Source organism: Hyperoodon ampullatus (genome assembly GCF_949752795.1).
Source record: "Hyperoodon ampullatus genome assembly, chromosome: 3".
Classification (NCBI taxonomy): domain Eukaryota; kingdom Metazoa; phylum Chordata; class Mammalia; order Artiodactyla; family Ziphiidae; genus Hyperoodon; species Hyperoodon ampullatus.
In genome coordinates, this window is record NC_136916.1 from 164,559,677 (window position 1) to 164,573,827 (window position 14,151).

The 14,151-nt window shown below is 41.9% G+C and overlaps 1 protein-coding gene across 1 annotated transcript in view; it reads right to left on the reverse strand.

Annotated features, from left to right (window-relative positions):
- Positions 1–477: 477 nt before the first annotated feature.
- The window catches only part of GALC (galactosylceramidase), a gene marked incomplete at both ends in the record, with an annotated part of 87,035 nt that continues 73,361 nt past the window's right edge, over positions 478–14,151 (reverse strand). Inside the window, one exon of the mRNA XM_079699633.1 lies at positions 478–855. Coding sequence (XP_079555759.1) covers positions 843–855 — 13 coding nt within the window. The remainder of the gene's footprint in view (positions 856–14,151) is intronic.

Below are 14,151 nucleotides of genomic sequence, written 5' to 3' on the forward strand. Positions count from 1 at the left end.
TGGGTCACAAATCAAGCCTTGGTAAATTTAAGAAAACTGAAATCATATCAAGTATCTTTTCTGACCACAATGCTATGAGACTAGATATCAATTACAGGAAAAGATCTGTAAAAAATACAAACACAAGGAGGCTAAAAAATACACTACTAAATAACCAAGAGATCACTGAAGAAATCAAAGAGGAAATCAAAAAATACTAGAAACAAATGACAATGAAAAAACGACAACCCAAAATCTATGAGATGCAGGAAAAGAAGTTCTAAGAGGAAACTTTATAGCAACACAAACCTACTTTAAGAAACAAGAAAAATCTCAAATAAAGAACCTAACCTTACACCTAAAGCAATTAGAGAAAGAAGAACAAAAAAACCCCGAAGTTAGCAGAAGGAAAGAAATCATAAAGATCAGATCAGAAATAAATGAAAAAGAAACGAAGGAAACAATAGTAAAGATCAATAAAACTAAAAGCTGGTTCTTTTTTTTTTTTTAATGGAATCATACAGTATCTGTCTTTCTTCTTTTTTTCAATTAATTTATTTATTTTTGGCTGCATAGGGGCTCATTGCTATGCACGGCCTTTCTCTAGTTGCGGCAAGCAAGGGTTATTCTTCATTGCACTGCGCAGGCTTCTCATTGTGGTGACATCTCCTGTTGCGGAGCACAGGCTCTAGGTGCACGGGCTTGAGTAGTTGTGGCTCGCAGGGTCTAGAGCACTGGCTCAGTAGTTGTGGCGCACAGGCTTAGTTGCTCCACAGCATGTCGGATCTTCCCAGACCAGGGCTCAAACTCGTGTCCTATGCATTGACAGGTGGATTCTTAACCACTGTGCCACCAGGGAAGCCCTAGAAGGTGGTTCTTTGAGAAGATAAACAAAATTGATAAACCATTAGCCAGACTCACTAAGAAAGAAAACTACAGGCTAATATCACTGATGAACATGTATGCAAAAAACCTCAACAAAATACTAGCAAACAGAATCCAACAGCACATTAAAAGGAACAGACAACATGATCAAGTAGGGTTTATCCCAGGAATGCAAGGATTCTTCAATATATGCAAATCAATCAATGTGATACACCATATTAACAAACTGAAGAATAAAAATGATATGATCACCTCAATAGATGCAGGAAAAGCTTCCAAGAAAACTCAACACCGATTTATGATAAAAACCCTCCAGAAAGTAGGCATAGAGGGAACTTATATCAACATAATAAAGGCCATATATGACAAACCCACAGCCAACATCATCCTCAATGGTAAAAAACTGAAACCGTTTCCACTAAGATCAAGAACAAGACAAGGTTGTCCACTCTCACCACTATTATTCAACATTGTTTTGCAAGTTTTAGCCACAGCAATCAGAGAAGAAAAAGAAATAAAAGGAATCCAAATTAGAAAAGAAGAAGTAATGCTGTCACTGCTTGCAGATTACATGATACAATACATAGAGACTCCTAAAGGTGCTACCAGAAAACTGCTAGAGCTAATCAATGAATTTGGTAAAGTAGCAGGATACAAAATTAATGCACAGAAATCTCTGGCATTCCTATACACTAATGATGAAAATATCTGAAAGTGAAATTAAGGAAACACTCCCATTTACCATTGCACCAAAAAGAATTAAATACCTAGGAATAAACCTACTTAAGGAGACAAAAGACCTCTATGCATAAAACTATAAGACACTGATGAAAGAAATTAAGGATGATACAAACAGATGGAGAGATATACCATATTCTTGGATTGGAAGAATCAACATTGTGAAAATGACTCTACTACCCAAAACAATCTACAGATTCAATGTAATCCCTATCAAACTACCAATGGCATTTTTCACAGAACTAGAACAAAAAATTTCACAATTTGTATGGAAACACAAAAGACCCTGAATAGCCAAAACAATCTTGAGAAAGAAAAACAGAGCTGGAGGAATCAGGCTCCCAGACTTCAGACTATACTACAAAGCTACAGTAATCAAGATAGAATGGTACTGGCACAAAAACAGAAATATAGATCAATGGAACAGGATAGAAAGCCCAGAGATAAACCCACGCACATATGGTCACCTCATCTTTGATAAAGGAGGCAAGAACATACAATGGAGAAAAGACAGCCTCTTCAATAAGTGGTGCTGGGAAAACTGGACAGCTACATGCAAAAGAATGAAATTAGAACATTCCCTAACACCATACACAAAAATAAACTCAAAATGGATTAAAGACTTTTAAGGCTAGATACTATAAAAGTCTTAGAGGAAAAAATAGGCAGAACATCCTATGACATAAATCACAGCAAGATCCTTTTTGACCTTCCTCCTAGAGAAATGGAAATAAAAGCAAAAATAAACAAATGGGACCTAATGAAACTTAAAAGCTTTTGCACAGCAACAGAAACCATAAACAAGATGAAAAGACAACCCACAGAATGGGAGAAAATACTTGCAAATGAAGCAACTGATAAAGGATTAATCTCCAAAATTTACAAGCAGCCCATGCAGCTCAATATCAAAAAAACAAACAACCCAATCCAAAAATGGGCAGAAGACCGAAATATACATTTCTCCAAAGAACATATACAAATTGCCAACAAACACATGAAAGAATACTCAACATCATTAATCATTAGAGAAATGCAAATCAAAACTACAGTGAGATATCACCTCACACTGGTCAGAATGGCCATCATCAAAAAATCTACAAACAGTAAATGATAGAGAGGGTGTGGAGGAAAGGGAACCCTCTTGCATTGTTGGTGGGAATGTAAATTGATACAGCCACTATGGAGAACAGTATGGAGGTTCCTTAAAAAACTAAAAATAGAACTACCATATGACCCAGCAATCCCACTGCTGGCCATATACCCTGAGAAAACCATAATTCAAAAAGAGTCATGTACCACAATGTTCATTGCAGCACTATTTACAATAGCCAGGACATGGAAGCAACCTAAGTGTCCATCGACAGATAAATGGATAAAGAAGATGTGGCACATATATACAGTGGAATATTACTCAGCCATAAAAAGGAACGAAACTGAGTTATTTGAAGTGAGGTTGATGGACCTAGAGACTGTCATACAGAGTGAAGTAAGTCAGAAAGAGTAAAACAAATACCATATGCTAACACATATATATGGAATCTAAAAAAATATATAAATAATGGTCATGAAGAACCTAGGGGCAGGACGGGAATAAAGACGCAGACTTACTAGAGAATAGACTTGAGGCCACAGGGAGGAGGAAGGGTAAGCTGGGACAAAGTGAGAGAGTAGCATGTACATATATACACTACCAAATATAAAACCTATAGCTAGTGGGAAGCAGCCGCATAGCACAGGGAGATCAGCTCTGTGCTTTGTGACCACCTAAAGGGGTGGTATAGGGAGGGTGGGAGGGAGACACCAGGTGGAGGAAATATGGGGATATATGTATACATATAGCTGATTCACTTTGTTATACAGAGGCAACTAACACAACATTTTAAAGCAATTATACTCCAATAAAGATGTTAAAAAAAAAAGAGGTCAAACCGCTTATAATAAATAAGTCACAGGGTGTAATATACAGCATAAGAGATGTATGTGTTCAATAATATTGTAGTAAGTTTGTATGGTGACAGATGCTTACCAGACTTATGATGATCATTTCATAATGTATGCAAATGTCAAATCACTATGTAGTACACCTGAAACTAACATATATTATATGTCACTATATTTCAATTTTTAAAAAGGACTTCAGGTATTAGAAATATCTGGTAAAGAATATAAATTATGTTTGATGTTTCTCTAAAAATAGGAATTGAAACATAGGTAAGAAGTAATAATCTAACAAAATGACCAGCATAAAATTTTTTAAATAAATTAAGAAAAGCTCGTAGTATTAAAAATATTACCTTGTGATGATGGATGTTCATACATTAGGTTTAAAAATAATCTTCTTTCCAGAAAGCAGTTTAGTTTTATTAATTTGGGGGGAAAAAAGCATCCCTGTAATAGTTTATTTAATGATTTAAAAGATAAAATTCCAATTTTCATTTGTTTTTTTAACTTGCCAGCCAAAGAAACACATATCTGTTACATTCACTTCTTCATAAGTATGCCAAAAGTAAGTGTATTGGGTATAAATTGAATAGCCCAAAATACTGAATTTAACGGAAGAGATTGTTTTAAACAAGAAGACACGTGATTATCTTCTGTGAGCAAGCTTATGCTTTTCTCCTTTCCTATTCTATTGTCAGAAACGTTGTCCCCAAACACATGTGAATTCTATGTCTCTGACCAAAGAGCTAAACACTTCTCTGTTTACACAGAAATAATTCCCTAGGTTAATGCCTGCAAATTACATTTATTAAATACAAAAAAAATCCAAGAAGACTGTTGGGGGGGCGTGAAGTGCCAAGTGCATGATTCCGTGTCAGAACAGAAGCCTGCCCCAGACTCTTCTTAGGGGGAACCAGAGGAGATCAGGCCAGCAGGAGGGATTTCAGGATAATTCAGTAGGAGTGGGCACGGAGGGGACAGCTGGAGTGTCGCTTTCAAACCTCAGTCCCTCGTGCCAGACATCCGAATAGAACAGAGTAGGAAAAAATAGAACAAAAACAGGAGCAGATGTGAGCTCAGAATGCCAGGTGTCATCTTTGTTGTGATGGAAAAAGGAGAGAGGAAGGAGGGGGCCAACTCCCTGGATCCATGACCTTAAACATGGGGCCAGTTCTCCGTCACAGATACTCAAGATGATACACAAAAAGCCTGCTGCCTCCAGTTTCAGGGTTTCTGCCCCGGTCTTTCTGCTTTTGCCGGCCTCCTCGGACCCCCGGGCCCTTCTCTCTCACCTCTGTCCACCCTCCCTCTCACCCCACATTTGCTCTGTGCACACAATCACAGGCTCAGAAGAGACCATTCCTGTTGTTCCTGCCTCCATGGGAAACTGAGGATGCTTCCCACAGCCCTCAGGGGAGCTGCATTTTCACCCTGTAAGGGGAAAGCTGCTCTCTTGGCCAGGAGAGTTCATCCTGCCCCAGAGCATAGGGAAAGGGGGTAGAGGGTATATGATGTGCCTGTATTTTTGTTAGAAAACGTTCCTCTTTGTTCCAGAAATTATTCTCTGGCTCTGCTGGCTTCCTTTTTTTCAGTACAAAAGGAGTCAGCTTAGCCAAGGATTATGAGCAATTTGGGAGGTATGATTTCCCTGCCAAGTTGCAAAGAAAATGCAACTGGTGAGGCAATAAAAGGATCAGGGAAGAGTGATGGCCTGGGAGTTCGCTGAAAGCAGCAGCCAGAACCACAGGGGGACAGGAAATGCAGAGTCCAAGAGGCAACGCAAAGAGCTCTCCAGCTGAGCTCCAGCATCTAATCACAGGAAGCCCCGGGTGCAGGGCTTAGGAAGCAAATGTGGGCATGCCATTCATGCCCCCCGCCCTGAGTCGGCTCTCCCTTGCCTCTCTGCTATCACACTGCCTCCCCGCCTGCCCCTCAGCCTCCTTGGGTGCTTTCTCCTCTCTCTGCTCTCCTCTTCCTGACCTCCAAACTCAGAACGTCCCAGGGCTCAATCCTTGGACCTCTCTTCCACACAATTCTCATTCTTTAGCTCATCTCATCCACGCTGCAAGGACTATCCACATGCTGATGACTCTCCCCTTAATCCCCGACTCATCTACCCACCTGCCTGCTCAGCAGCTTTATTTGGGTGTCTGACAGTCATCTCAAACTTAACATGTCCCAAACAGAACTCTTGGTCTTCTGACCAAAACCCATACCTCCTCCCCTCTTATTCATCTCAGTAGATGGAAAAACCATTCTTCCAACTGCTCAGACTAAAATCTCAGAGTCATCCTTGAACTGCCCTCTTTTATTTAGACCATCAGCAAAGCCTATTGGTCAACTTCTAAGTCTACCTAGAATGCAACCGCTTGTTACCACCTCATCACTCCCATCCCGGTACCAGCCTCCACCCCTCTGCATCTGGACCATCACAATAACCTTCCAACTGGTCTCCAAGTTTCCACCCTTTCTGCAATGTGCTCCACTGGACCTGGGAGTCAGAGCAGACCATTTCCCTGTTTAAATCTTCCAAGGATTTCCAATCTCACTCAGCATGACTTCCTGCACAATCTGTCCTCTGCTGTCCACCATGTCTTGTTTATATTCTTAGCACTTTATCATACCTGCCATGTTAAATATCTGTTTTATTGTCTAGAACGGGAATCAACAAACTGCAACACCCAGGCCAACCATCTGTTTCATAAATAAAGTTCTGTTGGAGACAGTCATGTCCACTCATTTATATTTTATCTATGGACGCTTTAGTGCAGAAACAGCAGAGTTGAGAGCTGTACCCAGAGACCCATGGCCTGCAAAACCTAAAATATTTATGGTCTGACCATTTACACACACCATAAGTATATTGACAGACAGCCGCTCACACAAGCCCCAGAATTCCCCTGGGAGGGGACGCCTATGGCTTAGACAGGGCAGAACATTACAGTGTGGGTACTTAAAAAGGAAAACATGACTTTATTTGGATCATACCTTTGAGACCAGGACATTTAGCTTATAATAAAGTTAGCAATTTAAAGGTTATTATTTTAATGACCACCATCGAGTATTCATGTATTTATTCATTCAATATATATTGATTGAGTGCCTGCCATGTGCCCATTATTGGGCAGGTAACAGAGATAGAATAATGAGCCCAACAGACATGGCTGTGTTTTCAGAAGCTTGTGGTCTAGTGGAGAAGGCAGACGAAAAACAGAAATTAAACAAATGTTTATGTGCTTGTAAATTCTACAAAGGAGAAACACAGGGAGGGAAACACAATGAAAGAAAGAGAGGCAGGAAGGAAAGAAGGAAGGAAGGAAGGAAGGAAGGAAGGAAGGAAGGAAGAAGGGAAGGAGGGAGGAGGGAGGCAGGGAGGGAGGAAGGAAGGAAGGAAGAAGGGAAGGAGGGAGGAGGGAGGGAGGGAGGAGGGAGGGAGAGAGGGAGGAAGGAAGGAAGGAAGGAAGGAAGGAAGAAGGGAAGGAGGGAGGAGGGAGGGAGGGAGGAGAGAGGGAGAGAGGGAGGAAGGAAGGAAGGAATGAAGGAAGGAAGAAGGGAAGGAGGGAGGAGGGAGGGAGGGAGGAGAGAGGGAGAGAGGGAGGAAGGAAGGAAGGATGGAAGAGAGGGAGGGAGGGAGGAGGAAAGAAAGAGAGATGAGAGATGGAGAGAAAGGCAAGAAGGGAGTAAGAAATGAAGAAACAAGAAAGAGAATGGATCCTGCAACTTCTCCACACTCCTAATTTCATCCGACCTACTGTGATTTTCTGGTCTAAGGAACGTGCCCTATTCATAGCTAACTGGCTTGGTAACTCCATCTTACATTCCTAATTAATCTCCTTCCTTTGATCAGGAAAAGGACCCCACTCTTTGCAGGCCCCCAAGGCCCATTCCACACAATCATGACACCACACCCATACAGTAAAGAGAGGCCTTCTCTTCCCAACCTCATTCACCAGACCAGTGACTTCTAGGTGACTTGCTAAAAATGGGAAGATGATCCAGCCTCCCAGCAGCCTCCATGACCTTAACAGTACAATTCCATGGATTCATTAACTGTTTTATAAATATATCTAAAGAAGCCGATTCTCTGGTGGTCCCACTCAGTGGTGATAACGAACATGGAATGGACTTATTTTCTCCAGTAACTTCTCTGCCCAAAAGAATCTGCTCTGCAAATATCTCCCCGCTGGAGAAGGGGATTGTAATAATATCTCAGGCCATTCCATCACTTTTTGGTCACTTTCAATTATTAGAACAGTATAGTTCCAGTTCCTGAAGACTCAATCTTCATTTAAACTCTTCAAACTCATACTTGATTCAAAGCCCTCTCTGCAAGGCAGCCTAGACCCTCTGCCCTGTGGGTTCCCCCCACTCTCTCTGTCTTCTTTCTGTTTCCTACTGCTGTGGTGTTGGAACAGGAAGACAGAGAGCTGCCTGGGGCCAAAGACCAGCCCTTCTCATTGGTGGCCCGTTTCTCTGTAAAAGCCTGACTAGACATCAGTCGTCTCCATGGGATGGGGCTTCAAAATGGAGTCTCAGGAGCACACTTGGGGATTCTTGTGAGGGAGAGGAGTCCTCAGGGCCTCTCCCCCCAGGAAGTCCTGCTGGGTCTGTCCTTATCCCAGCTCCCTCAGCACCCCCAGAGGAGGCACCCCAGAGGAGGCTGCAGGGACCCATCTCCAGTAGGTACTCTCTCTCAGGGAGATCTGAGACAGGCAGCCAGCCACCCCTTCTGGGGCATGTCCTAGAAAAAAGGATGTCCCTGCCAGGCCCACAGAGGTTGTGCAGGCAGCTTCAGCAGAGCTGTCTCTGGGAAGTCCACCTGACCAGCCCAGCAGCCTGGGAGCCCAGGCGGAGGAGACCACTAGTTCCCACACTAGTGGGAGACGGGATGGTTTAGACTCCTTTGGATTTGGGAGCCTCCTTCCCCTTATTTTGGGAAAGAGAGCAAAAGGAATAGTCTCTCTTCACCAGTAATGCTCACACACATATACACACATCAAGAGGCTGCCTCTCCCTTGCCCCCAGCCCCTCTCCACCAGGAGAGGGTTAGGGTGACAGGATAAGGCCACTTCTCCAGATGGTGTTCTCTTGGAAAGCCCTGCAGAGAGGGGCTGGGTCCACCTGCTAGCAGTTCTCTGAATTTGGAACATGGGGTCCTTAGCATCATTGGGTGTCAGCCGTGGGGCTTTGTGGGCAATTCTAGAGAGAGATGATTGCACTCCACGGCCAACACCAGTCTGTTACACTACTTTAACAGCTCAAGACCAAATGGGTGAGAGCATCAGAATTCAAACATATCACACTGAAAAGATGGGAAAAGCCCCAGGGAGGACCCCCTGGTTCCCTGGTTGGAGCCCTCAAAGCTCGGTGACATCTCGGTTGGTGACAACTCATCTGTCAGCAGCTCAACCACACACTCACTAACAACCAACAGAACAGGAATGTCATCTTAGGTGGCCCCAGCAGGGGCACCAGACATGGGGGCTTGTCCCCTTGTTCTCAGTGCCAGCCACACTGAACATTCGACAGTTACCGAGTCCCAGAGTCAGATGGGCACTTGGGAATCAAAGATGGACGGCACTCCACCACCACCACCTTGAGTGACTGTGAGCCTTAGGGAGGAAATGGATCCAACAACAAACTCCCTCGCCATAGGGGAAGGGGCCACAGCAGAGGCTGGCAGCTCCCGAGAGAACCAAGAAACCTTCTCAGAGGCATAGCATATGTCCTGGTTTTTTGAAGCATAGCTAGATCAAGAGGGAAATGACAGGAGGAGATGAGACGAGGAGACAATACATCAGCTTTTCAAACAAGACTATAAGGGGGTGTCTGCTTCACCTTCACATGCTCAAGACCTGAGGACCCCGGAAATCCCCTCCACAGACAACAAATGGATACCATTATCCAAAATGGTCCATGCCAGCCACCTTTCTGTATTTGAAAAGCTTTGGAGTGGGACAAGAATTACACTTTCTGGGAGTTGATTCTGACCTAGAATTAGAAACAATTGGTGGCAGTTCTAGAAAGGCAGATTTGGGGCTCAAAACAGCTAATTTCTAATGATTGTAACTCTCCTACAATGAAGACATCTCTAGGCAAGTAGGGACACCTGTCACTAGAGGGGTCAGGCAGAAACTAAACCATCACAGGTCAGAACTACACAGGCGGGGGTTCTCTTCTCATCCAGCCTCCGAAGCACCTTCCAAATAACTCGAAGATTTGCTGATTCTGTTCTGAAGAGAGTACCACTTGTTTGGATGCCTCATTTCCAACACGTGTATTGAACATTAATCTCTAGAGTCCACAGATCATCAGAAAAGGAAAAATCTGCCAAAGAGCACTGTTTATGAAAAGAGCTTTTATGTCAAATTATTTGTCTGCACCTATGGCCAAAGGACTGGAATTCTTGCTTTGAGGTGTCAGTGATGGAGGAAAGAAGGTTGCTGTCAAAAATATTTAAAATATAACTTCTTATTTTTATGTCACTAATGATAAAGAGAGGCGCTTTCTTCCCACAAAACTACTTTTTTTAACTTTCCATCATGGTTGCCATGGTGATTTGAGCTGGTGCCTGACTCCTGCTATGAGACCCTGGCTCCCTGAAGTGGTCCAGCGTGTTCATGGCTGACACTCCCAGTTTATCTTCAGGGACCTTGGGATTCTGTTTGAAATGCTACATGGTACATTATAAACACACATACATACACATACACAAATACAAGACAGTGCAAACTAAGTAAAATCACCAGAAATCCCATTCAAAGAGGACTTCTGTTAATATCGTGAACATACTCTGGAAAATTCTCTCGTTGCCTCTATTATTTAATGTGTGTGGGCTCACATGTACACTGCTTTTTACATAAACTGGATCATAATATACTTGATCTTTTGAAATCTTAATTTATCACTTGAAATGTCATGTGATGGTCATTGATCTTGAGCAACAAACATAATAACATCTAATATTCACTGAGAGCTCAAAAGGAGACATTGTATTAACTTATCTAATTCTCATAAAACCCCAGCCAAGAAGGTTATCTATTATGTCTACTTTGCTGTTATTATCTCTATTTTCCAAATGGCAAAACTGAGTACATTCCAAGATCTCAAAGCTAGTAAGTGGTAGAATCAGGGTTCAAACCCAGCCTCTCTAGTTCCAAAGCCTGTGCACTTAATTGCCACATGACACTGTCCCTGAGAATGCCCCTCTTTTTCAAAGGCTATTTTGTGGTGTAAATGTGCTGCCATTTATTTCCTCAGTCGCCATTTGATGGGCATTTAGTTTGCAATATTTTGCACCTGAGAGCAACACTCTGATAGCAGTACTCTGATGCTTGGATATGCCTCCTGTTACCTTCATGAGATGATTTCCTTCTTTGGCAGAGACTCCTCAAAGCAGGATTGCTAAATCAAGGGGTTGACCTGCCTTTTACAAAGGTTTTCTGACCTTACAGTGGAACGAGGGTGCCTCTTCCCCCCACATCCTGGCCAATACAAATTTTGTCGTTGGTAATTTCAGTTGCAGTTTTTGACTGTAATAAGATTGACAGCTTTTCATTTCTATTGACCTCCTGGTTTTCTTCTTTTGAGTTACATGTCTTTTCCTTTGCCTGTTTTTTAAATTAGCACCCTTATCTTTTCCTGGTTAGCTTCTCACAGCTCTGTGTACATGCCATGGGACATCATTATGGGCAGTAGATTGGCTCCTTCAGCACCTACCCTAATCCAGGAGAGCTGAAAACCACACTTTCCAGACTCCCTTGCAGCTAAGATTGCAAATGTGCTATCGTTCTACCCCTGGGACATGATGGCAGGAAACTTGAGAAATTGGGTCAGCACACCAGGCACATGTGGCATTCACGTCTGTTGCTCTGGGGTCACTGGGCTCCATGGGGCTTGTGAGTCAACAGTGCTGGCTAAAGCTTCCTGATCTTTGGCTCACAACGGTGACCCTGGGATCCAGTGACCATGGCAGGAGACAGTAACTTCCTCTGCAGCTTCCTGGGTGACCCAGAGCAGCAGTTGCCCTGGGAGGCCACCTCTGAGATCTCCTCCTGCCCTCCCAACAATTCAGGAACAGCTTAATTCCTTGTGTTAAATCCCTTCCTGCTTAACGAGCCAGAGTGGGTTCTATAAGCTGCAACTGAACCACTAAATGTTAAACCATGCTAAACATGTCTTAAAATATTTTTCCAAGTTTGCCATTTAACTTACAATACTGTTTCTGCTGTTCCCTTGCCATTTAAACAATATTTTGTTTGTAGTCATATTTTAAAACTCTTTATCTTCATTTATGGCATCCCTGGAAAAAGTTTTTCCATGGCAAGTTAATAAATGCTATATTTTCTTTCAGTACAACTATTACTTACTGTTTTCAATTTGTATGTGTGTATTGGAGGAAAGAGGGGCACAAGAACTATGACAACTACTGTAATCAAATAATCCCAGTGATTTTTAAATGTCATCCATAGACACTTGAATGCAGACTTCATTCTATCACAAGGGTTGGCAAATTTTTTCTGTAAAGGAACAGACAGTAAATATTTTTTGGACTGCTCAAATGGTCTCTGTTGCAACTACTCAGCTCTGCCTTTGTACCATGAAAGTTGCCTTAGATAATATGTAAATGGATGGGCATGGCTGTATTTGGCCTGCTAGTCTTAGATTACTGACCCCTGTTCTACATCCCCTATTTGTTTATTCCTGGGCCACTATCATGCTCACTGCATGACTACAACTTTAAGTTCTTTCTCAATATACTTCTTTACAGATCTTTTCTGGCTATTCTTGAATATCTATTTCTCTAGAGGAACTTTAGAATTGTTTTTTCAAGTGAAGAAAATCTTATTGGAATTACAATCAGAGAATTGCTTAATTCATTAATAAATTTAGAGGGAATGTCATCCTTACAAAATTATCTTCCAATCTCCATTTATTCAAGTCTCCTATTATCAAGAATTTTGTTCCTAAAGGGGCAATGTAGGCACAAAGTCCAGTCCTAGTTCTATCACTTCCTGGCAGTGTGACTTTGGGCAAGTTATTTCTCTGTGCTTTTACTTTCTCACCAGTAAAATGTGAATAGTAGCATTTCTCTTGCAAGGTGTTGGGAGAATTCAGTGATTTGCCTGGAACATAGAAAGCATTGTTCACTTGGTGCTCTAAACTTGTTGTTACATCTGTTAAATCATAGTGGTTATTGCTGTGGGCATCCCGTCTATTTCTACCTTTAAAAACTGGTTCTAGTGTTTCACCATCAAGCATAATGAAAACCTATTGAAATTTCCCTAATATGATCTATTACTATTTTACTGTTTTGTTTATCCAGAATATATATTGACTTTTATCAAATGCCTTTGCCACATCCATTGAAATCACCATACTTTTCCCTCTTCTTTATCCATCAAAATAGACAATTACTTTAGCAGATTTCCCCTACTGATCCATCTTTGATTTGTTAAAATGAACCTCTCTAGGCCATGGTGCTAACCTTTTATGCATTGCTATGCTTTAGTTGCTTATGCTTTATTTGGGAGTTTTATATCAATGTTCTTAGGAAAGATTAAATTGCTTAACTGTTTTGTTTTTTTAAAAACATATTTATTGGAGTATAATTGCTTTACAATGGTGTGTTAGTTTCTGCTTTATAAAAAAGTGAATCAGCTACACATATACATATATCCCTTAACTGTTTTTAAGAGCTACCCTCACCCATTATTTTATACCAATGGTGTGCTTGTTTCAGAAAGATAATTTAGAAGCTTTACTTCTTTTTCTCTGTTCTAGAACACTTTTAAACAGCCTTGGAACCATCTGGTCCTCAATATTTTAAAATTATCCAAGCGGACACTGTTTGTGTCTGATGTTTTACAGCAAATGGCTCAATTTCTTCCATGATAATTGATCGCTTTCTTTTTTCTTTTCAATTCATCCTGAGTCAGTTTTATTAAGGCCATTTCTTACAAAAGCATTCATTTAGCCTATTTTTTCCAGTTGTTAGAAGATAATCTGTGCTCAGATTTACTGGTTACAGAAAAGCCATAAAAATTTTCTAGTTCACATTTGTTTACTTTTAGTTATTTCTTTCCTTAGGTTTATTCATTATTTATTTATTTATTTATTTTTTTGCAGTATGCGGGCCTCTCACTGTTGTGGTCTCTCCCGTTGTGGAGCACAGGCTCCGGACACGCAGGCTCAGTGGCCATGGCTCACGGGCTTAGCCACTCCACAGCATGTGGGATCTTCCTGGACCGGGGCACGAACCCGTGTCCCCTGCATCGGCAGGCGGACTCTCAACCACTGCGCCACCAGGGAAGCCCTATTCATTAGTTTTAATTAAAAAGAAAAATAGTCCACTCTTATATATACCTCACTCTGTGATTTCATAGAAGCCTTCCGTGTCCTGTCCTCTCCACCCCAATCAAATGCACAGTCTTTAACAGTCCTTACAAATGCCCTCCAATATGAGCAGAAGCCCCCAGGCTGCATGAGCCAGGACACAGGAAGGGAAGAAAGGCAAAGAAAAACAATGGTCACTGGGGCAGGAGCCTACAAGAATGACTCTCAACACCCACTACACATCAGAATCACCTGGGATGCTTTTAAAATAAA